This window comes from Danio rerio, chromosome 16 (genome assembly GCF_052040795.2).
Source record: "Danio rerio strain M-AB ecotype USA chromosome 16, GRCz13ab, whole genome shotgun sequence".
Classification (NCBI taxonomy): domain Eukaryota; kingdom Metazoa; phylum Chordata; class Actinopteri; order Cypriniformes; family Danionidae; genus Danio; species Danio rerio.
The window spans coordinates 35,927,501-35,954,115 of record NC_141036.1 but is presented as its reverse complement, the minus strand read 5'-3'; the positions used below and the strand labels follow the sequence as shown (position 1 = coordinate 35,954,115).

Below are 26,615 nucleotides of genomic sequence, written 5' to 3'. Positions count from 1 at the left end.
CCCTTTAGTCTCATACAACAGTCCTTCACTTCACGTTGGGCTGCTGATAAGCCTGTCAGGCTTTAATCTGTTATAACAACCAGTTGATTGTACTTTATCCCTAACTTAGCCATTTCTTATTAAATTTCTGACAAGACCATAATTTTTTTTGTATATTAAACTCTTAAAAATAAAGTTTTTATTAAAGAAAAATTGTATTAAAGAATTTATTAAATTGTTGATTCCATTAAAATCCCATTTTTTGTGCAAACAAGTTTTTTATATGATTTTTAAAACGTTCTTTACACTACAAAAAAATTTATGTTCAAAGAAGGTTTTGTGGCATCACTGCCGGAATCCCCCTTTGGAACCCTTCTAAGTGTGTATGAGGCTGAGTTAAGCTTGTCAGGTGTCTCTTTTTTTATTTTTGGCTTTTTATGCCATGCAGTGTTGCTTTTCCAGAATAGCCTTTCTCTACGGCCAAATCAAACAAACCTGACTTTGGTTGAGTCCTCTGAACTTTTTTTTTTTTGTATCTACAGTGAATCTCAGCTCAAACAGCTAAGATTTAGGAATTATGTTTTTTTTTTTTTAAACTAGTTATATTTACAATCATTGATGGATAATATTAATCCACAAAGTAAATACACATACAATGATCTGTGTGAACTTTAACCCTTTCTGTTTTAGTAAACAGGTCCAAAACGCAGCAGCATTTACGGGAAAAGTAGTCACATCTCTCTTTTTGCCAAATCAAACAAGTTTACCTTTTTGATGACTTTTAGACTTTTGATCTCTCATACATGATTAACCACATTCACTTTATCACAAGGAAGCTTCATGACTGCATTAATAGTTTAGTGAAACTGATGTCTGCCTAACAGTTATGGATGGAATACATCTAATAATTTGGTAAGTTGTTTTTATATTGAATTCTGAGCTTTGCATTTATTACAATACACATTTAGTTGTGTGATTAATTTAACATTTGCAGTGGACACCTATCAGAATATCCTTATTTACTGAATTCCTTCTAATCTGAACCAGCCTGCTGTGGGCATGTGTGAATGTGTGTGAGTGTGATCTGGCCATGTTTGGGGAGGTTTCTTCTCCACAGTATCCTGACCCATATCCAGCAGATCTCCAGAAACAGTGGGATTTAGAAGTGCCACAAGGCTTTCAGATCCAGCTGACTTTCAACCACCTGGACATTGAGCCTTCTCCAAACTGTTACTACGATTCTGTCTCGGTCAGTGACACTTTTAACTTACAGCTTTGGTAACATGTGGATGTGTTTATATACAATACTTGAGTGATGTGACCTCAGTTGAGGTCACAATCTATGCTGTCCATAGAAAATTGTACTATTATCTATAAAACGTACTTATAATGCCAGTAGTGCTTTTTTAAATAAGAGTATTATTTATTACTATTAGATATTAGTAGTTATTTGTTATATGTCACTTCCTATTAAATAGACACTAGTTATTTATTAGCTACTAGTACACTCACCAAGGTACACCTTACTAGTACCTTGTTGGACTTCAGAACTACCTTAATCCTTTGTGTTATAGATTCAACAAGGTACTGGAAATATATCTCAGGGATTTTGGTCTATATTGACATGATAGCATCACGCAGTTGCTGCAGATTTGTCGGCTGCACATCCATAATGCGAATCTCCCGTTCCACCATTTTCCAAAAGTGCTCTTTTGGATTGACTTCTGGTGACTGTGGAGGCCATTTGAGTACAACTCATTGCCATGTTCAAGAAAACAGTCTGAGATGATTCGCGCTTTATGACATAACACATTATCCTGCTGGAAGTAGCCATCAGAAGATGGGTGCACTGTGGTCATAAAGGTATGGACATGTTCAGCAACAAAACTCAGGTAGGCTGTGGTGTTGACATGATGTCCAAATGGTACCAAGAAAATATCCCCCACACCAATACACCACCAGCAGCAGGAACCATTGATACAAGGCAGGATGGATCCATGCTTTCATGTTGTTGATGCCAAATTCTGACCCGACCATCCAAATATCACAGCAAATATTGAGACTTATCTGACCAGGCAACGTTTTCCTATCTTCTATTGTCCAATTTTGGTGAGCGAATTGTAGCCCCAGTTTCCTGTTCTCAGCTGACAGGAGTGGCACCCAGTGTTGTCTTCTGCTGCTGTAGTCCATTCGCCTCAAGGTTGGAAGTGTTGTGTTCAGAGATGCTCTTGTGGATACCTCAATTGTAACAAGTGGTTATTTGAGTTACGATTTTTTAAAGAAAATATGCATATTGTTTTTAATGACCACATCAATTTTTTGAATGAAAATCACAAGCCTCAAGATTAATTTTTTACAGTGTACTAGCCCGTCTGGCACCAACAACCATGCCACGTTCAAAGTCAATTAAATCACCTTTCTTCCCTATTCTGATTCTTGACCATGTCTACATGCCTAAATGCATTGAGTTGCTGCAATATGATTGGCTGATTAGAAATTTGCATTAACGAGCAGTTGGACAAGTGTACCTAATAAAGTGGCCGGTGAGTGTATTTATTAAATACTCATGTTTATTCAATGGATATGTAACCCTAGTGAAAGTTAAATAATTATTTATAATATTATTTAGAGCAGTATAATCATTATTATTATTATATTTATAAAGACTTGTAGATATAATAATAATAATAATAATAAACTGCTCTAAACAATATTATAAATATTTAACTAAGGTTACAGATTGTAACGAGGAGACTGACACGGAGGGATCCATTATGCAGTATTTATTAATCACAACTTCACTCAAACACACAATATGCACCTGGGTGCACACACACATCCACAGTAGTAGTAATGGTTTCAAGAATGACGGTGAACAGACAGAGTGAGTTACCAGGCATGAGTAGTGAGCAGTGAGCGTAAATCAGAGTCCGTGTATCAGGCTTGGGTCAAAGGCAGGCAGCGAGAATCAGAGTCCGTATATCAGGCGTGGGTAGGCAGAAGGCAAAGCAAAGTAAGAGACAGGCTGGAGTCATACACAAGAGATCAGGCTGGATATAACACTCAGTAATGCTGGCCGGGGCTGAACAAAACTTCACACTGACTGAGTGTTTGAGAGCGGCTTATATGAGGTACGTGGGTCGTTAACTAGATTCAGATCAGGTGTATGCTCAATCAGTGTAGATGGATGATGTAATGCTAAAAGTCCGGAGATGGCGGCCTCTGCTGGCCAGCGAGGGGATTGACCGGGACCGAGTCGGTGACAAGATACAATAGACTCAATAGATATCACAAATTAAAAAAGTACTAGTATTTAATAATCAGTACCAGTGTGTAATGAATAAATAGCATCTAATCAATAAAAGTTCAATAAAGTTTATTGTACAATGAACTTGATAAATTGGAAAATGTACTAGTAAGTAAAGCATAAGCACTAAAGCTAATGAAAAAAGTACTAGTACTTAATTGAAAAGACACTAGTATGTAAAATATTGTTCATAGTTGCTTGAAAATCCATACTATGTGTTTATAGATTAAATATTAAAACAGCTTGTCATATGCTATGTAATATCTTAGGAGAATAATTGTAAAGAAAGCTTCATACCCTATATACAGTATCTATTTGTTAAAAAAATTATTTTAATGTAATGTATAATGTAAATAAATTAGACTTATTTAGTAGCTTATTACGGCTCAGCCATTGGTATTTTTATTTTCAGGTTGTGTCTGATAGGAAAGTTCTGGGGAAGTTTTGTGGACAGAATTCCACTGACAAGTTTCATCCCAGTGACAAGCCCATACTGGCTCCTGGTAATCGCCTCCAGTTGCTTTTTCTAACAGATGATTCAAATCACGAGTCTCACTTGGGATTCAGTGCATTCTACCAAGCAGTTGGTGAGTTATAAAAATATATACACTCAAAGCAAATACCAAACAATTTAGTGTTGTATGCATTTCATTTCTCCTTATCATGTGTACATACAGATGTTAACACTTCAATATGTTTCCTCTGCCACCATGCTTGCTGCGGAGGCAGTAAATGCGCCTACAGCTTTTAACTGCTGAGTGGCACTTGAATCATAGATTATGTCAGCTAAAACATCAACATGCAATTTTCAGCTATGTCTTTTCACAATACTGGATGGGGCAGTAGCAGTACTGTACAATATGTGTACCTTATGCTAAAGTACTGTTTGTGTTGTGATGTGTTCAATTAAAATGTTTCGAAGAACATTCGAAATCTGAATCCTTTAGTTTTATTTATAATATGAAAAAAATCTCAAAATATGCAAACAAATAAATAATTTTTTCTTAAATTTTAATTTAAAACAATTTAATTGGGTGAATTCGGTAGACTAAATTGTTCGTAGTGTATGAGTGTGTGTGTGAATGTGTGTGTGGATGTTTTCCAAGAGATCGATATGAATGAATAAATGTTTTCATAATGGAAAAGGACTTTGTTGGCTATTCTTCAAATACAAAAATGTCTGCTCTCCTTTGATACTGATAAATGTTATCAAAATGAAGACATGCTCATAAACTGTGTGGTAAGGCAAAAGTAGTGTTTATCATATGGTATTTTACTCTTAAAGGATTTATTTTGCAGCAGCTTCCATTTTATTGTGGATATAAATTTGACAAAAGTTAGATGGAAACTCGACTTTAATACCAAAGGTTTAATTCAGTATTCTCATTTTTTGCAAGAGTAGAATTCACAATTTGAGATGAAAACCACTGCGGACATGGTACAAATTAAAGTGACTGTCTTTGAATGATTTCTGCTCAACTGTTTAAATAAAATACACTGATTTATTCAGTAAAAAAGCACCAATGTACTACATTTGGTCGCTTATTGGTGGTTTTGTTTGGAACTATTTTTATTGATACAACAAAAAATACACTAGTCTAATTTATTATGTCTAAAATATAATATGCTATATATATACATATATATATATATATATATATATATATATATATATATATATATATATATATATATATATATATATATATATATATATATATATATATATATAGTTTATTGCTGCATACCTGGATAACAATAATATGCCAAATATCAGAGTAACAGCAGTGTTGCTTGTATTGCTTGTTAATTAATTAAATACTGTTTCAGTGCTGTACTAACATGATGACCGTTTGTGTACATCTTTCAAAGCTTGATATCATTTTGTCTCTCAGACACAGATGAGTGTTCTTCCTCTAGTGTGGGAATTGATCCACCATGTTCACAGATTTGCCTCAACACCCTTGGGTCGTTCTTGTGTGCCTGTCAACATGGATACACACTACAGCCTGACAACCGCACTTGTATCTGTAAGTCTGCTTATTATTAAATGTCAGTGAATTATTCTGAAAGGTTCCACCCTATGCTTAATCTCTTTAAAGAGTTTAATCATCATAGTGAGAGCTTTTAAGGGATGAGATGCACAGTGGTTCTTTAAAATGCATATTATATGATTGACAACTGTAAATTCCTGTCAGTTCCTTTAAGGGGTCATGTTGTATTATAACTCATATATGACAGCCCAAAAAAATGTAGTTTCACTTGATTATGATGTTTGTATACATGTTTTTAGTTGTTAAGGTGTCTGATTATTTTTACAGTTGTGATTATGTATATATTTTGACAAATTTGTGTATTTAATAATGTTGTCTTTTAAAATTACAAAATTTTATTTATTTAAAATTTAAAAAATTATTTATTTAAAACAAAACGTTATTAGCTAGGACTATTTAAAACATATTTAATAAATACATTTTTCTGGAAAAAAAATATATAAATGCTGCATTTATTTAAATTAGAAATACAGTACAAATTGTAAAACTGTGAATTCAACCATTTATTCCAGTGAAGATTAATTTTTCAGCTTCTTTACTCGAGTCTTCAGTCACATTGTCCTTCAGAAATCACACACACACACACACACACACACACACACACACACACACACACACACACACACACACACACACACACACACACACACACACACACACACACACACACACACACACACACACATTTGTTGGTCCATTGTTGGTAAATTTGTTGGTCCATGATCAACATTAGTGAATTAAAAAGTTTGATAGTCCAGGGTCGACATTAGTGAATTAATAAGTTTGATGGTCCAGGATCAACATTAGTGAATTAATAAAGTTGATGGTCCAGGATCAACATTAGTGAATTAATAAAGTTGATGGTCCAGGATCAACATTAGTGAATTAATAAGTCTGATGGTCCAGTTTATTGGTCCAGGATCAACATTAGTGAATTAATAAGTCTGATGGTCCAGTTTATTGGTCCAGGATCAACATTAGTGAATTGATAAATTTGATTATCCAGGATCAACATTAGTGAATTGATAAATTTGATTATCTAGGATCAACATTAGTGAATTGATAAATTTGATTATCTAGGATCAACATTAGTCAATTTATAAGTTTGTTGGTCCATGATCAACATTAGTGAATTAATAAGTTTGATGATCCAGGATCAACATTAGTGAATTGATAAATTTGATGAATATATTTTAAGGTCCAGGATCAACATTAGTGAATTGATAAATTTGATAAATAAGTTTGATGGTCCAGGATCAACATTAGTGAATTGATAAATTTGATGAATAAATTTGATGGTCCAGGATCAACATTAGTGAATAAGTTTGATGGCCCAGGATCAACACTAGTAAATTGATAAGTTTGTTGGCATACGATCATCATTACTGAATTGATAAATTTGATGATCCAGGATTAACATTAGTGAATTAATAAATTTGATGGTCCAGGATTAACATTAGTAAATTAATATGTTTGATGGTCCCGGATCAACATTAGTGAATAAGTTTGATAGTCCAGGATCAACATTAGTGAATTAATAAGTCTGATGGTCCAGTTTATTGGTTCAGGATCAACATTGGTGAATTGAGAAAGTTGATGATCCAGGATCAACATTAGTGAATTGATAAATTTGTTGGTCCAGGATCAACATTAGTGAATTGATAAATTTGTTGGTCCAGGATCAACATTACTGAATTATTAAATTTATTTTCCAGGATCAACATTAGTGAATTGATAAATTTGATAAATAAGTTTGATGGTCCAGGATCAACATTAGTGAATTGATAAATTTGATGAATAAATTTGATGGTCCAGGATCAACATTAGTGAATAAGTTTGATGGCCCAGGATCAACACTAGTAAATTGATAAGTTTGTTGGCATACGATCATCATTAGTGAATTGATAAATTTGATGATCCAGGATTAACATTAGTAAATTAATATGTTTGATGGTCCCGGATCAACATTAGTGAATAAGTTTGATAGTCCAGGATCAACATTAGTGAATTAATAAGTCTGATGGTCCAGTTTATTGGTCCAGGATCAACATTGGTGAATTGATAAAGTTGATGATCCAGGATCAACATTAGTGAATTATTAAGTCTGATGGTCCAGTTTATTGGTCCAGGATCAACATTGGTGAATTGATAAATTTGATGGTCCAGGATCAACATTGGTGAATTGATAAAGTTGATAGTCCAGGATCAACATTAGTGAATTAATAAGTCTGATGGTCCAGTTTATTGGTCCAGGATCAACATTGGTGAATTGATAAATTTGATGGTCCAGGATCAACATTAGTGAATGAATAAGTTTGATGATCCAGGATCAACATAAGTGAATTCATAAATTTGATGGTCCAGGATCAACATTAGTGAATTATTAAATTTATTTTCCAGGATCAACATTACTAAATTGATAAATTTGATGGTCCAGGATCAACAATAGTGAATTGATAAATTTGATGGTCCAGGATCAACAATAGTGAATTGATAAATTTGATGGTCCAGGATCAACATTAGTGAATTATTAAATTAAATTTTCCAGGATCAACATTAATAAATAAATAAGTTTGATGGTCCATGATCATCATTGGTGAATTGATAAATTTGATGTTCCAGGAACAACATTAGTCAATTTGTAAAGTTCATGGTCCAGGATCAACATTAATGAAATAAATTTGATGGTCCAGGATCAACATTAGTGAATTAATAAGTTTGATGGTCCAGGGTCAACTTTAATGAATTGATAAATCTGTTGGTCCAGGATCAACATTAGTGAATTGATAAGTTTGATGGTCCACGATCAACATTAGTGAAATAAATTTGATGGTCCAGGATCAACATTAGTGAATTGATAAGTTTGATGGTCCAGGATCAACATTGGTGAATTAATTAATTTAGTGAAATAATTGTAAAACCCTGCTAAAATACAAAAAATATGATAAAATAAAAAAATCTGTCAAGCAGAATTAAACATATGAATAATGTACAATAAAAAACAACCAACTATAACAGGAAAGTATACTACGGTCACATGATATTGGGAAAAGGCGTTTTTGTTTTTTACCAGTAGCCCTGAATATTTGCCTATTTGAAAATGTTTGAAATAAATACAAATAACATACAACATAAACATAATAATAATGTTTGTTGGCTTAAGTTAAAGTGGTGCTGTAATCGCTTGTTTTTCCCAAACCTTTCACATTGTTCCCTCCTACTTGCATATATCACATAATGTAGGTACACTATTATTTTAGAAAAGTAAACTGGTTTAATTACAATGTAATTTGCAGTAATCTAAAACAAACAATCAGTTGTGTGTATCTTTTGCAAATGCAATCGCTGATTGTGGGAAAGACATTAAGCAAACATTTTGTTTGCAATTAGGACATCTTTAAATTCAGGTTTCAGTTTTGTGCAATGTAATTCTAAACTCAATTTCATTTTTGTTTCACGCGTATTATCTTTCCTTACGCATGCTTGTTATGATTTTACACGAAATGTAAGTTTTTTATTTACAAATATTATTTTTCGCAATATATGTGGCGTGAATTTGATCCCATAGTTGTAATTCCCTAAAAAATTATTTTAGAAATGCTAGCCCAAATTAAATGGTGTATGTTTGCTTTTTGTGTCAGTGGAGTGTGGAGGTGGCCTGCACAGTGAACTAGAGGGGAGCATCTCCAGTCCTGGTTATCCAGACACATCTCCGCTTGATCTGGATTGCGTCTACAACATCTCTGTACAGCCAGGCTTCATGATCATTCTCAACTTCAGCCAGAACTTCCACATTGAACGAGTTGACATTCAAGGGTCGACCTGCCTCTTCCACTGGCTGCAAGTATGCTTTGCTGTAATTGTCTTTGTAGTTATTTATTTTTAAGGTTTTTATTTACACTTACCTGCTTTTCGTGTTTCTCAGGTGTTTGTCCCAGGGAAGGATACTCATAAGTACTGTGGAGGGAAAAGTCCTGGTGTCCTAAACACAAAATCTCACTTCGTTCAGCTGAAGTATCACACTGACAGATATGGAGAGAGTCGAGGCTGGAGTTTACGTTACACCACAGAGAGTGAGATAAAAAAAATGTTGCACATTATCACAACTGATCACCTAGATTTTTTTTTGTCCCTTATGCAGATTTTTTTTTTCTTCAGCATTTCAACACTTTTATCTGTTTTCCGTCAACTTATTAAAGTGCATGTTTAATGAGTGACAAGAATGTGGTTTTGCAGGTTTAAGCACATTCAGACAGAGCAAATGTGGTAAAGGAGAAGGAAATATAATGTACACGCAGATGGTTTCTTAAACCAAATCTTTTGAACCCAAAAGTCAAAAATCGTCACCTTGAAAGCAAAATGTAAATTCTTCTGCAGTTTTGATTTATTTGTTTAACATGACAATACTTTGGTAGCACTGTGGCGCAGTGGGTAGCGCCCAACAGGAGGCGACACTTCTTCTCGAGTGCACTTTCACTCCTGAGGGGGCACATTCGCCTCACAGCTAGAAGGTCGCTGGTTCGAGCCCCGGCTGGCTCAGTTGGCGTTTCTGTGTGGAGTTTGCATGTTATCCTTGTGTTTGCGTGGGTTTCCTCCGGGTGCTCCGTTTTCCCCCCCAAGTCCAAAGACATGTGGTATAGGTGAATTGGGTAAGCTAAATTGTCCATAGTGTATGTTGTAATGGGTGTGAATGGATGTTTCCCAGTGATGGGTTGCAGCTGGAAGGGTATCCACTGCATAAAACGTGCTGAATAAGTTGGTGGTTCATTCTGCTGTGGTGATCCCAGATTAATAAAGGGACTAAGCCAAAAAAAAGAATGAAAGAATGAATGACAATACTTTTAGTTACACAATAAAATTCTTACAGTTCCAGACAGAAGTTGCTACTGGAATTTGTTCATAAAGTCTTGTAAACACTGCAATGCTTACTTGCATTTCCGGGTTATTGCTTTGCATGTAAATCATAATTATGGATTATTTTAGTGTATTGGTGTGTATGTAAATGTGTTCAATAGTGGATTTCAGATCACACTGGTGGACAGTAACACATCTCATGTTTTTTTTTTTAAAGGAGTACAGTGTCCAGATCCAGGCAGTGTCACCAATGGAGCAGTCACACCAAATTTTGCCCAGTACTTATACAGAGACTACATTCATGTGCGCTGTAATCCGGGATACAAGCTCATGAGGGTGAGATATAACATAATGCAGATGGTAAAGCCAGTAAACTGTAAATGCAGTTCACATATGCATTTTTGAGTTGAACAACATTTAACATAAGCTCTCCGTTTTTTTCATTATGTGTGAGATGCTGCAAAAGATGTGAGCACAACAGTTGAAAACTTTCATCAAGTGCATGTTTGCGTAGAAATAACAACAGAAAAGAAGTGCAGTGAATGCAGAAATGTGTTATAACCACATGCAACACAATGCTGCAACACAACAAAAGCTATTGTTTCCATGTTAAAAGGAGTTTCTGGCCAAAGGTCTGCAGCCTCAACACTCTAAATTCCTATATTAGAAAGGGTTTGTATTTTTTGCGACATTGCGGCTGATCAACAGCATACATGTCCTGGCTCCTCCAGACCTCAGAGGAACTCTCTAGGGTTTGCCAGATGGGGAACTTGCTAAGCAGAGCAGAATAAGCGCACGCATCTCTGGGTTAACGGAGCAAGCTTCACCTTAAGATTATAGAATCTTGTGAATATTTTAGCCATTGCCCAGCACAAAGCTCTATAGATGTCTGCTAGAGAGGATCCGCATGCTAATGCTCAAGAGGAGGCAACCCTTTTTGATTAGTGCACTCTCACACTTACCGCCTTGCCCTGGCACTGATAAACGAAGGCGATGACATCAAATATTTAGTGAGCCAACCTCTATTTTCATATGGCACTTCACTTTTGGTGACCTGAGCTGCTCAGAAGATCTCATGTTCTGAGTGCAGTCCACATAAAAGTACAGAGTGGATGTGACACAGCAGTGAAAAGGCTGGATCTGCCTCCTTTGTGCACCACTCCGCCATCAAGGGTGGTGAGGGCAGAAGCACACAAGTGCCGAGCAGTGAAATGCATCTTCCATGCCTGCATGAGCTCACTGTGCACCTCCAGGAAAAAGGGGACATGGGGCTTAGAGGGTTTTACATCTTGTTGATCCCCACATAGTACCCATCTAGTCAGTCCGACAGCGGGACTGAGAGACAAGCCATCTCCAACCCTACCCCTGAAGCAAACCAGGAGAGCATGGCAAGGGTGATGCGCCATGAAGGGTGAACCATTACACATGCTCGAAGCTCTGATGGAGAGCACTGCAGAGGAGTGTGGGGCTCACATGCCTGAAGACGACAAATAAAGGCTGATTCATGACTTCTGCGTCAAGCACACACTTATGCTACAGTGCGGCCTACGCGTGGACGCATAGCCATCGCCGTGGCCGTCGGCATCGATGACGCACACCTCTTAAAAATGTAACTATATGTCGCAGCAATGCGTAGAGCAAGCCCTGTGATTGGTTGGCTTGGTAGCGCTGACAAGTGTGGGCGGGACCGAGAGCCTGATGCTGGAGTGTGGAGTCCCGTGTAGGAGCTCCAGATGTAAAGTTTTGTTTTGTGTTTACCTTATGATTAAAGTTGTTGTACGTCCGGCGGTTCCTGCCTCAAAATGAGCAGGTTTGAACCACTTGTACATTAAGGAAGCGTTCAGAATAAGCTAAACACCAGGGAAGAAACTCGACACAGAGGAATAAAAACACCTACTGCCAACTAGCGTTTCGGAAGTGTTGTTGCAGAGCAACAGAAACCGCATGCAGAGGTATGAATGCTCAGCTACTTGCACTGCATGCAATGTGGTTCACGCTGATCATTTGACGCAGAAGTTTAAACCAGGCTTAAGCCCCCACTGTAAAGCTCAGGCTTGCCCAAGGGTTCATTGACTTGTGGGGTGAGCCACGCCCTCAGTTACACAACAGACCTCGCTGTGACAACATCCATCACTCAGTGTTGTCTATGTACTTTTAACAATGTTTAATATGTATTGATTATGAACATTAACATTAAGTTGGGAGTGCAGTGATTCTGAATGTCTATAGTGCTTAACCGTTTTTGTCATGTCGTAATGTGTTCTGTTGTGTCGCAGTTGGTACAGACAGCCAAATCGCTTGTTATATCAGTAAACACATAAGCGTTATTGTGATTTGATGAAGTGTTTTCTTTGACTTTTTTCTAAAGGGAGATATAGAAATTTCAAGGTTTAAGTCTATATGTCAGAGTAATGGACAATGGAATGTGCCACTGCCAGAGTGCAAGAGTGAGTAGATGCACTTCACCTGATTTACCACTTTGCTAAATTTCTTCCATTCATCATTATGCTTCTATGTTGTCCATGTTGCAGTTATTGACTGTGGAGCTCCAAAGCCGCTGCTAAATGGAAACTTTACTTTTATCAGTGGAGAAAGAAATGAATATCAATCTGTTATAGAGTATCAATGCAATGAGCCATACTACAGATTTGGGGATACACCTAAAGGTTAGATACTACCTTCCTCTATTATTTATCATTGATAAGTCATTAACTCTTTTTTATTTCATTCCTCCTCCTTTGTAGTGAGATACAAGTGTGCAGTAGATCGGAAATGGGCAGAAGAAAACAACAATGATGTTATTCCACCTTGCTATCCTGGTAATAATAATTGTGGCTTGATGATGGACAGACAGTTAGAGAGGGGTTTTGTGTATGTAAAGTGAATTCACATTACATAGTTTCTTTGTTTTGTCTTGTTTCATTTAGTGTGTGGAATGAATACAGAGGACTTGTCTGCTGGAAGAGTTTTTGGTGGGAAGCCAGCAAGATCAGGAGAGATTCCCTGGCAGCTCATCCATAAGTCAGGCTCTAGAGGTGGTGCATCACTGATCAGTGATTACTGGGCTCTGACAGCAGCTCATGTAGTGGATGGATATGAAAGCAACAGCATGACTTGGCTTGGAGGAATAATTAATGCTTCGAATGAAAGTCCAGTCATTATTAAGACAGAGAAGATCATAATTCACCCAAATTATAAAAAGGTTGGTAGAGATGGGCGTCAGTCAGACTTTAATAATGATATTGCTCTGATGAAAATGTCTGCTATGGTACCTCTTGGTCCAAACATCAGGCCGGTGTGTTTGCCAAAGAAAACAGATAAAGCTGTTAAAGAGGGCATGATGGGAACAGTTTCAGGTTTTGGAGTTTATAATTGGACTGTAAGTAATTTATTACGTTATGGTCATGTTCATGTATACAGTCTCAAGAGTTGTGTTTCAGATGGCTTGCCAGTCAGTGATAACATGTTCTGTGCTGGAGATGATGTTCATGGTATTGACAGTTGTAGAGGGGACAGTGGAGGTCCTCTGTTTTTCCCAATGCTGGGCGATGGAACTGAAGAGCATCGCTATGTGGTGAGAGGCATTGTGTCTTGGGGTCCTAAATGTGCTAGAAAAATCTTTAAAGGTTACTACACTAAAGTGCAAAACTACCTGGACTGGATTGAAGAAACTATTGCAAATAATTAATATACACTGTGCAAGCAAAAACATTATTCAAATCAGTTTTTATGAGGAATGCAAATAGTTTTTCCCTATTTTTGAAAGCAGCATTGCATTGAAGAAAAAAATAGAGCCTATTTATGCCATGTCTAATTTGCCCAAAGAAAAAAAGCAAGCTAAAATGCTCATTTTAAAAAAGAAATCACTGTATCAAAATTAAAGACTTTGTAGGGTGTTACTGTACCAAAGTTGAGGACTTGTGGAATTATATGAGCATTCTGGCAGAAATAACAAACCAGGAGGCTAGCGGGAGATGAGTGTGAAATACGGGATGCCCCCTGGAAAAGCGAGAGTTGTGGCAGGTATGTGTTCTACTCATGCGGCCCTGATGAGCTGTCACATCATCAGGGGATCAGCTGTCAGTGGGACTTTTATTTTGAAAATGGGAAATATCACAATGTCAAACCCAGCCAGGCCAGATTGTTCACTATGTGTGCAATGACTTAACCAGACATCACGCTTGTCAGAACACAAAATGTTCAGATTATACATTTATTTACCTTAACTAAAAGATGCATAACGTATGTTTAATTGTACCTTTTGTTAATTTAATATGTTGACTGTGAAATTTGCCAGATATGTTTGTAATTAAGGGTAACACTGAGTATTGTGTTTAATACATGTTTCTGCATTGTGTTTTATCACTCAGCTCTTACTGTGATTTCTCTGAAGTGAAATAATAGCAGTACACTTTATTCAAACTCATCTGTTTATGTAAAGGTTGATATTAATGCCTGACTGTGTTTACATTTTCATCATATATTCAAAATACAACACAATACATCTCTCTCTCTCTCTCTCTCTCTCTCTCTCTCTCTGTTTCTTTTGTTTAGTTTATTTAATGTTATAGTTTTATCTTTAACACAAAATATGTTACTCTGGTGATTTATATTAAATACCCCATTCGCTCAACCTAAGTAAAATAAACCTCTCTACCACTTAAGTTAAAAAGATTTAACAAGGCATCTACTCCATTTCTTTAAATATTTTTGCATGCATTTATTTCAGAGTACATCATGCTGTGTGCTTGTGTAGGTGTGTGGGAGATTGTTTTGTTCAGAAATAAAAAAAACGGGGTTGACACATGCTGTCTTTTACAACTTTGAGATCTAATCAGCAAGCAAAGCCTTGAAAGGTTTTAAATATGCAAACTGTTCAAAAGCAAACCAATCAAAGCAGTGGGTGTTTACAAACCAGCATGCCTTTTCAAACAGTGTGTTCTGACGAGGTCTATCAAAACCGGACAAAACGTATGCCATAGCTTATAAATAGAGTTTTTATGTTGATATCTTGGTACATTGGTGCCAGTGAAAACAGCATTATTAAAAAGGCAATCCGTGACTGAAATGTAAAAATAAATTGTAGTTTATTATGTGCGGACACAACATATTTGAACACAACCACACTTTGGATCTTCAAATTAGTAGTTCTGCATTGAAGTGTGTGTCTGTAGACTTTAACCCTTCACCACTGAGTAAATAGGCTAAAAAGGAGTTTGACTGGAAGCATTGTTGACATCTCTCTTTTTGTGTATTTGACTTTCATTGTTTTTTATAGCACAGCCAATTCAAACAAATTTGACTTTTTTTCTTGACTGTTAGACCCTTGCTCTGTCACTATATAGAGGCATTTCACTGTAGATTAGACTGTAAACTACAGAAAAATCTTTCAACTGCGCTATCATTTTGATGAAGGCATTACATTGACATCAGCATGTCTGAAAAAATGCTGATAAAAAATACTGAAGTTCTTTTTTTTATGTTTCACCTGAATTTATAATTATTCTTTCAATAACTATCAGTGAAAAAAAATCTTGTGTTTATTAAATTAATATGAGGATTAACCATTTTGTTCTGTCTACCAAACACACCGATTTAGCCTTCTGTGGGCAAGTGTGGATGTGTGTGAGTGTGATCTGGCCATGTTTGGGGAGGTTTCTTCTCCACAGTACCCTAACCCATATCCAGTGGATTTCATGCAACATTGGAAGCTGGAGGTGCCGGATGGGTATCAGATCCAGCTAACTATCAATCACCTGGACATTAAGCCTTCTCCAAACTGTTGCAACAATTTTCTCATGGTAATTTACTTATAAAAATGTCAAATGTAAATACTGTTGTTTTTTATAATATCTTGTTAAGGCTACACAATCATTTGAGCAGCAGTAAGATGCAGTTTCCATTATTTGCATTCAGGTTGTGTTTAATAATAAGGTTCTGTGGAAGTTTTGTGGACAGAATTTCACAGACAGGTTTCATCCAGGTGAAAAGCCCATCTTGGCTCCCGGTTCTCATCTGCAGCTCTTTTTTCTGAGTGATGATTCAAACCTGAAAAAAATCTGCTCATTGTTATTCTCGTACTGTTCCAAACCTGTGTTAAGTTCAGGAACCAGATAAAGATGTTTTGAATGAAATCTGAGAGATCAGAGTCACCCAAATGCCCAAATCAAATCTGTTTGTCTAATGGTGACTGTGTTTCTTCAGAAGGCTTGTATTTACTTGCTCAGTTAACAGGGATTTAGTTTTAGATTTCATGTTTTATATATCTGTGGATATTTTAGAGCATCAGAGTTCTGGGTGAGCAGACTTTATAAGATCTTTTTTTTATAAGATGTTATTGTTTTCTTTTCGTCATGTATTTCTTGTGGATTTGGAAAAATATGAGTGGCAGAAGATAAATTGATGATAGCATTTTTGGGTAAAATAACCTTTTAAACGTTAAAACATTTATTGGTGGTCTAACAGTCCACAATGTCAAAATGGCCCCAATGCAAAGATGGAAAATCTAACTAAAGAAGCCAGGCTTTCTGTCACAGATACCCAAAATGAAATCCAGCTATACACCTACACTTACAATAGACTTTTGATGATGAAAGATAGTGTAAGTAGGCTGCAAGAATCTAGGGCTTGTGTATTTTAACTGAATATGATGAAATGAGAAACATACTGTTGATTTGGAATTTCAATAAATTGTGCACTTATACATTATTATTCATATTTTAAAATGCAAATATTAGACCATTCGAAACTGGTCTTAAAAATAGTCCTCCTTGATGTTGAATACATAAGGTGCATCCCATTTTGAGTAGGCCTACTTTTTCACAATTCTATGATTTTACAAGTGATCTGTTCTCTTTGATACCTTTTTTTGTTTCCTTGTGATTCTAATATGCCCATAGTCAGTGTTGTTGCTCGAAATTCTGGGCTCTATGTACAGGCTTTAGCTCTAGGCCAGTTTTGATGCTGATTGTAGATCAAATTTTTTTATTCTGTATTCATCACTATCTCTGAGAGAGTGGAATAAACACCGAGGTCAATTTTGGGGGTGGAGTTGATAATGGAAGGTGTTACTTAAAACAATCAACAATCAACAAAACTCTTTGTGTTTCCTCTTCAGCTGTGGATTGTGGCATTCCAGAACTTTCAGAATTAATGGAGCTCCCAGAAAAAGATCCTCCGACAACTTATCTAAAACAAATCAGTCTCAAGTGCAAATCTGAATTTTATCAATTAGATAAAAAAGGTGAGATTTGTATGGTTTACAAGCATTACGTTAATGTAATTCTCAAAAGTGTATTTAATTCTACATCGTCTTATTTTTCCTTTCAATAGGTAATTTTACCTGCAATGCAGAAGGTAACTGGGTGTCTGAGAATGGCGAAAAGTTAACAAAATTTTTTCCTAAATGTGAACCAGGTACTTGTTCATCTTAAATGCACATATCTAAAACACACATATTTGTTTTAACTTACCTTCATATTTCTATCTCACACTAGTATGTGGAATAAATATGGAGGACTTGTCTGCTGGAAGAGTCTTTGGTGGGAAGCCAGCAAGATCAGGAGAGATTCCCTGGCAGCTCCTCCATAAGTACAGCCCTAGAGGTAGTGCAACTCTGATCAGTGATTACTGGGCTCTGACAGCAGCTAGCCTGGTGGATGGAAATGAAAACCGCAACATGAGTTGGCTTGGAGGAATAGTTAATGCTCAGGATACAAATGCAGTTTTTATGGAAACAGAGAAGATCATAATTCACCCAAATTATAAGAAGGTTGATAAAGATGGGCGTCAGTCAGACTTTAATAATGATATTGCTCTGATGAAAATGTCTGCTATGGTGCCTCTTGGTCCAAACATCAGGCCGGTGTGTTTGCCAAAGAAAACAGATGAAGCTGTTAAAGAGGGCATGATGGGAACAGTTTCAGGTTTTGGAGTTTATGGAAGGACTGTAAGTAAATTATTACGTTATGGTCATGTTCATGTATACAGTCTCAAGAGTTGTGTTTCAGGTGATTTGCCAGTCAGTGATAACATGTTCTGTGCTGGAGATGATGTTCATGGTATTGACAGTTGTAGTGGAGACAGTGGAGGTCCTCTGTTTTTCCCAATGCTGGGCGATGGAACTGAAGAGCATCGCTATGTGGTGAAAGGCATTGTGTCTTGGGGTCCTAAATGTGCTAAAACAATCACTAAAGGTTACTACACTAAAGTGCAAAACTACCTGGACTGGATTGAAGAAACTATGGCAAATAATTCATAATGTGAGTTATTATTAATGTCTAGTTATATATGAGATCACTTAAAATTATGGCCATTATGAAAAAAAGTCAATTGTAATAATTTGTCTCCTAATGAATGTAAATGTCCCTGTATTTTAAGGCAAAAAAAAGTTAAACAGGACCCTTCACATGTATACATTGTGTAAAAGTTAATTAAAATAAACTAGCTAAAAGTTTTATTAAATTTGATCTTTTTTTTTTTTTTTTTTTTTTGCTGGGTTAAAATTAAGCAGTTAGTATGAAGTCTGAACTGGTTGAGCAAACTTGGACAATCAGCCTCAAAGTCTTTTTCTCCATTTCTGCGTCATGTGTTGTGAGTAAAATATAGGCTAAATTATAAATATACTTGACAAAAAGGGTTCCACAGAGGTGTATTTAGAGTTGTATATTGTGGGTATTGTGTTTGAAACATGATGAGTTTATGTAGTCCTTTCACTCGAAAGAACTCTTGCCCACATACATATTTAATTTAGCAAATTTTGATGAATTAGCTGTAACTTTTGACTGCATTTTCCTTATTTATGCTGTTATGCGTGCATTATATTTTACACGCATATGCAAGGTGACTGAAATTAAAATTAGAACACAAAAAATACTGAGCCATTAATAGTTTAAAAAGTAAAAAAAAAAAAAAAAAAAAAAAAAAAAAAAATATATATATATATATATATATATATATATATATATATATATATATATATATATACTGTATATATGCACTAGTCTCCATGTCTCGCTGGAAATATATTTAAATAAATAGTAATTTATGTATATTTAATCATTCATTTATTATTTATGTACAAAAACTGAGACATAAAATGAGAAATATAATCGTCAACGAAAATGTAAACGAAAAGTTTAAATGAAAATTAAAAAGCTTATTTATTGACTGTCTTAGTCCTATCACTTTAAAATAACACTGAACATCTCTGTGTTTATGCTAAAACACTGCTTTGTTATTTATTTATTTAGATCTACTTGTTTGTATGTATGTTTGTACTTTTTTTTTTTGTCTTTTATTTCTTTAATTTTACTTTCCAAAATGAATCCTCATTTTACTTAACAAGTTTAATAATAAAGCTTGTTGACAAGTTTTTTAATGATTAATTGAGGAATTATCTTGCTTTGTTTCATTATTTCAATTTTATTTACAAGTAGCAGGGTTTTTATAGCTACTGTGAATTTCTCTTTGTTCACATCCTGTCCCTTTGTGCCCACTGGCAACATAGTCGCAAATTGCGGTTGTACCTAAAAACACGTTCAGTGCGGCAGCGGTGGTACGAGGCAGCCGGTAATGGTCTCTTTAAATTGTCACCCACTGTAGGCAATATAATAAATTAGCTGTGTTTTGCTTAGAAAATAATTATGGACAGTGCCTTATGACAGCCCCAGCCAAGCATATCAGACAACTAATGTCAATGCCCTTTCTAGATTGCATACACTGTGGGTTTATGCAGTAATGTCACCTGAGCAAGCCTGCTATGATTTTGTTTCATAGGTGAAAAAGCTATATATTTTTGGCTCCATCGAGACCAATATCCCCAGTCCAAATGCTAACAAGAAAAGTCTGAGATGATGGTAAAACATTACGAGTGCAAAGAACAGCCCTAGTAATTAGCCACTTACATCCATAGTTAAAAAAAAAAAAAAAAACATAGTTTGAGAATCAATGGCTACTGGTTTGCAACATTCTTCAAAATATATTATTTTGTGTTCAGCAGAAAAAATAAACTCAAACAAGAATTTTCATTTTTAGGTGAACAATACATAATATTATTCATAAAGGCGACTAGCACATGCCACTGTGCCAAGTGACAGTTCCAGTGGCACATCCTGTTTTAACTGGCATGTATTACTGACAGTGTTCACATTCTACATAAGCTCCAACAACTGTCTGTCACCACTAGAGGAGCCACACAGCGACATGCACTGTATAGGCTTAGGCTCTATATACAAAGACAGTGTATGTGGGCCCCTTTTCCATTATTCATAATCATCACTTCTTCAATTAAATAATTTTACTTACTTAGGAATGCTGACAAATCCCAAATAGAAAATCAGCCAACTTTTTTATCATTGGCATTCATCTTAACCCAGCACAGAAAGATGATTTTGTCTCAATTGTGCTATACTCAATGACATGACTAGTTAACAATTTATACTATAAATATGTTATACTTTTCTTATCAGTTTTAGGCTAATGTAGACTACCCTACCTGCTCTCTTAGGGATTTTTTTTTCAAGACGTTGTTGTTCTTGTTTTCTTTTCCTCATACATAAACTGTATGAAAACACTACCATTTAATTTTTTTTTTAAATGTTGTTCAAGGGCACCAGCTTCAGCTGGTTCACATAAAAAAGTAAAAATGGCCCATGCCATTATGTGAATATTATGGCGAAATTGAGTGTCCTGGGAATTGTGTGACAGCGTTTCTTCTGTTTCTGAGGATTTAGAGAACAGCAGCAGATGTCCACAGTCACTTCTTATCCCTTTATCCCTGTGGATGGTTGAGGGCTTGAGTTCTCCCGGGCTTTAGAAAATGCTTACTGTAAGAAGCAGCACCTCACACAGGACAGCGTAAGATTGTTTTGCCTGTTGATTGCTTTCTGAAAACGGGTCTGAGTTTCCAATGGGAGAATGGAATACTGGTGGAGCTTGTTGAATGTTATTTTTTTCTGGGAACTAACTCGGGTGCCATTGTGTTATTGCCTGGTGCGACAAAAGCTGCCAGTTTTATGGATTATGCCACTGAGTGGAGCTCCGGGGAAAGGAATCATTACGGCTGAGGTTCTTCCTGCTGTTGAGCTGGCACTGCAGCATTTGAGTGAGCAAACATCTAATTTAGCCAACTACGAGCTTCAGTTTCACCTCACAGACTCAGAGGTAACAAAATACAACTTCTGTTTTATGAAATCATTTATTTAGTCACTCTATTCTTCTAAACCCGTAATCTATTAATAACTAGCAGAGGAATTTTGGAAATTGTTTTTGCTTTGTTTTTTGTCTGCACTGCAAAAAATGCTTTTCTTACTTAGATTTTTTGTCTTGTTTCTTGTGCAAATATCTGAAAAGTCTTACATGAATAAGCATTTTCTAGGCAAGCAAAGCATATTGTCTTGTTTTCAGACATAAAATGCCAATATTAAGTGAGTTTTACCTTAAAACAAGCAAATAATCTGCCAATGGGGTAAGTTAAATAATCTTGTTTTTCTTTTTGACATTCAATTATTTTGCTTACCCCATTGGCAGATAATTTTGCTTGTTTTAAGAAAAGGCTCACTTAATTTTGGCATATTATTTCTTAAAACAAGACATTATGCTTTGTTTGTCTAGAAAGTTCTTATTGATTTAAGAATTTTCAGATATTTGGACAGGAAACAAGACAAATAATCTAAGTAAGAAAATAATTTTTTGCTGTGTGTGTAGTAAAAGTCAGTGGGATACAAAACAAACTTGGAGCCCACTGAGTTTCTATCTATCTACAAGTTAAAGATTTGTTTAATTAATTCACAATAGAATTTTATTTTAAAGTATTTAATTGCTAATTAATTAGACTAATCTTTAACAAAGTTACAGAAGGGATTAGTCAAGAGCAGTGAGTGATTTTATCTTTGTATTATGTTTGATTAACTTTAAAGAAAATTCTATTCTTAATTTTGACTTTCATGTCATTCTAAAACCCCAAAACTTAAAATTTTGGTGAAATCTGAGAGCTCCTTGATCATAGACTCGTTAAGAGTGCAAAAAAACAAAACAAAAAAAAAACATGGCTTTGTGGTTCAATCAGAATATGAGAATAATATAAAATGCTTTATTCAACAGTCCTTCGTCTTCTTCTCCTTAGTGTCAGTATAGTGCACATGTTTAAGAGCACTGTGCAGTGAATTTCCTCTTTTAGAAACAAAGCACATACAATGTAATATGTCAGAGGTGTGGCCAAGCATGAAACGTGAACATGCACACTATACTGACACTGGTGAGAAGAAACACTGAGGACGAGAAAAGGCATTTGGTTGCTTTTTTGGGGATTTTATTTTTTATTTTTTTGGACTTTTAACAAGTTAGCGTCAGGGTTCTGCCACTCTGGTCTTGTAAATTCTTGTTTTGGTGGCAGAGTCCAGACACTAGCTGTATCTTGTCCTGTTTCTGTTATTTTGTGTGTCTCTGTGTGCACACGCGCCGTTGTGGGTGTGCGCAGAGCGTGCGCGCTCCAGCATAATGCGGCCACACGGGCTCTTCATGCCTCGCACGCGCGCACTTGTACTCGTATTTGTGTTTTGTTCTGTCAGCATCGCGCTGTTTCATTCTCAGTGTCTCCGTCTAGTTGGTTTAGGTTTTGGTTGATGCTGAGATGAAGCATGCACATTGCATATGTGTGAGCGCACTGTAAGGTGTTTATCTATCGTGTGCTCGTGTCTTGTGTCTGTTGTCAAAGCACGTGGCTCTGTGGTTACATTGTGGTCGCGTGCTTTTGTTGTGTACTTCAGTGTTGTCTTGGTCTTGTCATACGAACACTTGGTTAATGATAATGAGTTCTCTCATTGGCTGCATGTTCTAGTCTTGTTTTATGTGAGCGCATGGCTTGTGTTGTCTCTTTGTGTCATGTGCTCTCCGGTCTATTGTCTAGTCCCACCCTCCTTGTCAACCCATTATTAGTTTATACCTGTTTGTGTCAATTTACTTCTGCTTATAATCACATTATGTCTGCCGTCCTGTGCCAGTTCGTCATCATTTGTCGTCTTTTGTAGCCTTGTCCTGTCTGTCTAGCCCCGTTTCTTACCAGCCTACCCAGTCCAGTTTGTTTTGTGCATTTATTTGTTTTGTTAATGTTTTCCCCCTCGGGGTAGTTTATTTTGCCGTTTATTTTATTTTTACTATTAATAAATTTAGTTCTGCAATTCAGTCCTCGCCCCTTTCCTCTACACAATTGTGACAGTTAGGAACCTTGTTATCAATATAGGATCAGGGAGTTCTCAAATTTTACCTGAAATATATTTATTTGTGTTTTGAAGTTAAACTAAGGTCTCAGGGCAGGGTTTATATAGACATGAGGATGAGTAATTAATAAAAAAGTTACATTTTGGATGAGCTAAACCTTTAAGACATTAATCAATGTTCACTAACATACTCACAATTTTGTCAGATCCATCATGTACTCTGTGCTTGTCATTTCAAGATGTGATTTTTTTTCTGCATGATTTCTAAGAAACTGCTTTATGTACACATTCGGTGTTCAAACATGCATGGTTTAATACGCTTCAAATATACAATAAAACTCCAGATTATACCAAATATTTTACAAAACAAACATTATCATTTGCATTTCATTCGGATTTGCTCATGTTTTTATTGCAACAGTGATCTTATGGCAAATGTGTAGCAAAAAATTACACAATATGTTTTGTATTACTCTTGGTTCCTTTTTGTTTGTAGTGTGATAACAGCAAAGCCCTCAAAGCTTTTTTCGAGACGATATTCAGTGGCCCCAAACCTCTGATGATATTTGGAGGTGTTTGTTCCTCAGTGACATCAGTCCTTGCTCAATCATTGGAGAGTTGGAACCTTGTGCAGGTACTCTGATTATTGATATTTGTTCCATTTATAATGGTAAACTCAAGGAAATTTGTACACACTCATTGATAATCTCACCTAATTCTGTTTCACAGCTGTCATTTGCAGTAACGGTGCCTTTACTGGCCGACAAAAGAAGATTTCCAAACTTCTTCCGTACTGTGCCATCAGACAGTGCGGTTAATGTGGCTTTGGTGAGGTTTCTCAGGCAGTATGGATGGAGTAGAGTTGGTACTTTGACTCAGCGGGAGCAAAGTTTCACAGAGGTAATCCAAGTCTGGGGAAATATGATGAAATAAACCTAGCCCAGGCTGAAACACACACACACACACACACACACACACACACACACACACACACACACACACACACACACACACATATACATATAAATACACCTGCGCCAAATACGTCCCAGGAGCTGTGTTTTTTTGCAGTTTTTGTTTTTGCGAATCCACCAGAGGCCGCTGTGTATGCTTTTTGAGATCTCAAATTTCTCTCGTGAATTCCATTTGCGCCTGCTCTTCTAGCGTAAATGCACCAGAGGCCACTGTCGACTGACTGTTTTACTGACGGATCGACTGACCAATTCTCCTCCTTCCCTAAACTCAACCGACAGTTTTAAAAAGCAATCCAGAAAAGAACAACTCTCGCCTGATTTTTTGTCTTACCCACTATCTGGAACTGTTCTTCACCGGATTTGAACCTTGTTGTCGTCGTCAACTTTTCTCTGCATCTCAAGTCCGCTAACGAACATGGCGAGCTAACTAGACAAACTGGCAAAAGGGGGAAAGCCGTCCATACGGAGGTAATCGGTCAGCTGGTAAGCATAAAAAGAAACAGCATCATACCGCTCTGTAACATTTGTTTTAAAGAAGAAATGCAGCCATACGTAGCTCTGGCTACATAATTCGCGACCTCCAGAAATTTATATAGGGGGACATTATCAGAATGAGTCTATGTTGAATAAACCAGGCTTACAGATTGTAAACTTTCTTTAAAAGGTACAGACAGATTTGAACAGACATCTGGAGGAGGCAAATATCCAGCTTGCAGAAGCAGAGAGTTTTTCTGAAGCCCCCTGTGATTGTGTGAAAAAACTAAAGGTGTGTATCAGATGGGACTGCTTTCCTCACACAAATTTAAAATAAGTCGAAACAACATACTTATTAAGCTTTGGGGACAGCTTGATTGTTTTGTTCAATCCGCTTACATTTGAAAGCGATGAAGTTAAATTAATTAGTGTGAGACAACATGAAGGAATTGTATGGAACTGAAAAAAATACTTATTGGATTTACTCATTTTTTAAAGGCAAGTGACAAACAATTGACATGAGCTGAATTTAAACAAACAAATTAAGTTGCATAACTAAATTACTAACATTACTAAATGCAATTAAATTTGGCACATATTCAGCACAAATTCAACACATATAAATTGTTTGCAACCACTTAGCTTTAAAAAAGTAAATGCAATGAATCATTTGTTTCAGTGTTTCTAAAGACTTACACCCACAGATTACAGTGACTAATGCAATTACATGTATTATGCTCTTTGTTTTTCTTTACATAACAATGATGTAAGAATAGTAATTGCTCATTTTGATCAGAGTTTAGCCGCTAAAGTCTTCTGCTGTGTAAGTACATCTTAGCCATTTATTCCTGAAAATATTGGATCTAATTGACAAGTGATGATTCCATAAAGAACGACATTTCTATGGCTCAAAATAATTTGTATAGTGAGTATAAGTTGTTTAGTGGTGACCTATTTTCAAACCTAAAACCTGGAAAGACTTTAAAAACTTTTTGTAATAGTAAGGTCAATATATATAAATTTATATGAATTTAAATGTGTTTTTGGCTTATTTACAGTCCCACAGCGGAAAAAAACTGCCAAAAGCTTTTGTTTTGTGACTAAATAAGAGAACAGTGTATTCTGAGGACATTAGACATACTTTTAACATTCAATATCATTACTAGTTTTCTTTTACCTACCGATTTTTAAAGCTTTTGTTATTTAAATTAAGATTGGAAGGGTTTGTCAGGTGCTTCATGGGGATGCCATTAAAATTATACAACTGTGGTGTAGTTAATTTATACACTATATTTAGATTTTTTACTTCTGGTTGTGTTTAATGTTTGTACACTTCATTCAAGTATCATACAGTTTTGTTGGTCGTAGAGCATACTTACTGCAATATTTCAGTCAAAAGCCAGTCAATCAAATGTTTAATAGGGGACCAGGGTGATACTAACTACTAGGATGGCCTGTAAAAAAGTATGTAGTCACTGCCACACTCTATTAAAATGTTTTACTCTATTTTTGTCTTTTAAGCTGTGATTTAAAACGTCACTTACCCTCATGGCAAATCAATATGGTCTAACCAGACTAAATATATGGCCAGTTTACATAAAAAATAATAACTAAAACAGTGACAATAAAGGTATTAAAGTCTAAATAAACAAAATATCCTCCACGTCATAGTCCACATCATAATTATAAAGATAACAGCACAGGGAAACTATATCACAATCATCACTTTCAGAATGAATTTTATTCCCAGCTGATA

The 26,615-nt window shown here is 35.9% G+C and overlaps 3 protein-coding genes across 5 annotated transcripts in view; all 3 read left to right on the top strand.

Annotated features, from left to right (window-relative positions):
- The first annotated feature begins 778 nt into the window (after positions 1 to 778).
- On the top strand, positions 779 to 14,997 carry c1r (complement C1r). 2 transcript variants are annotated; one of them, NM_001442331.1, is given in 11 exon segments: positions 779 to 891; positions 1,027 to 1,228; positions 3,699 to 3,873; positions 5,182 to 5,316; positions 8,982 to 9,184; positions 9,266 to 9,413; positions 10,412 to 10,530; positions 12,563 to 12,641; positions 12,726 to 12,860; positions 12,939 to 13,013; positions 13,122 to 14,997. In NM_001442331.1, coding segments are annotated over 11 exon segments (2,058 nt in total). In that variant the 5' UTR covers positions 779 to 865; the 3' UTR covers positions 13,883 to 14,997.
- Positions 14,998 to 15,561: 564 nt separating this feature from the next.
- Positions 15,562 to 18,657, top strand: c1s.2 (complement component 1, s subcomponent .2; the record flags this gene model as incomplete). The annotated part of the gene is given in 6 exon segments (NM_001114449.2): positions 15,562 to 15,648; positions 15,788 to 15,995; positions 16,111 to 16,248; positions 17,311 to 17,437; positions 17,527 to 17,610; positions 17,691 to 18,657. Coding segments are annotated over 6 exon segments (1,341 nt in total), but the record flags the coding sequence as incomplete, so codon positions are not given.
- An 854-nt stretch (positions 18,658 to 19,511) lies between these two features.
- LOC560647 (gamma-aminobutyric acid type B receptor subunit 2) overlaps positions 19,512 to 26,615 on the top strand; it is a 17,732-nt gene continuing 10,628 nt past the window's right edge. The window contains exons 1-5 of one of the 2 annotated variants that reach the window (XM_087287294.1): positions 19,512 to 21,357; positions 23,908 to 24,045; positions 24,141 to 24,311; positions 25,050 to 25,152; positions 25,618 to 25,682. In XM_087287294.1, the coding sequence (XP_087143420.1) occupies positions 21,112 to 21,357; positions 23,908 to 24,045; positions 24,141 to 24,311; positions 25,050 to 25,152; positions 25,618 to 25,682 (723 nt within the window). In that variant the 5' untranslated portion in view covers positions 19,512 to 21,111. The remainder of the gene's footprint in view (positions 21,358 to 23,907; positions 24,046 to 24,140; positions 24,312 to 25,049; positions 25,153 to 25,617; positions 25,683 to 26,615) is intronic. The other variant, XM_087287292.1, reaches the window with a different exon arrangement.

What these genes read in the sequence shown, in the direction of transcription:
- c1r (XM_087285961.1), top strand. Translation starts at nt 9,101, where the DNA reads ATGATCATTCTCAACTTCAGCCAGAACTTCCACATTGAACGAGTTGAC. An exon ending in ATTTGGGGATACACCTAAAG is followed by an intron (nt 12,861 to 12,938) that starts GTTAGATACTAC and finishes CCTCCTTTGTAG; the next exon opens with TGAGATACAAGTGTGCAGTA. An exon ending in TATTCCACCTTGCTATCCTG is followed by an intron (nt 13,014 to 13,121) that starts GTAATAATAATT and finishes TGTTTCATTTAG; the next exon opens with TGTGTGGAATGAATACAGAG.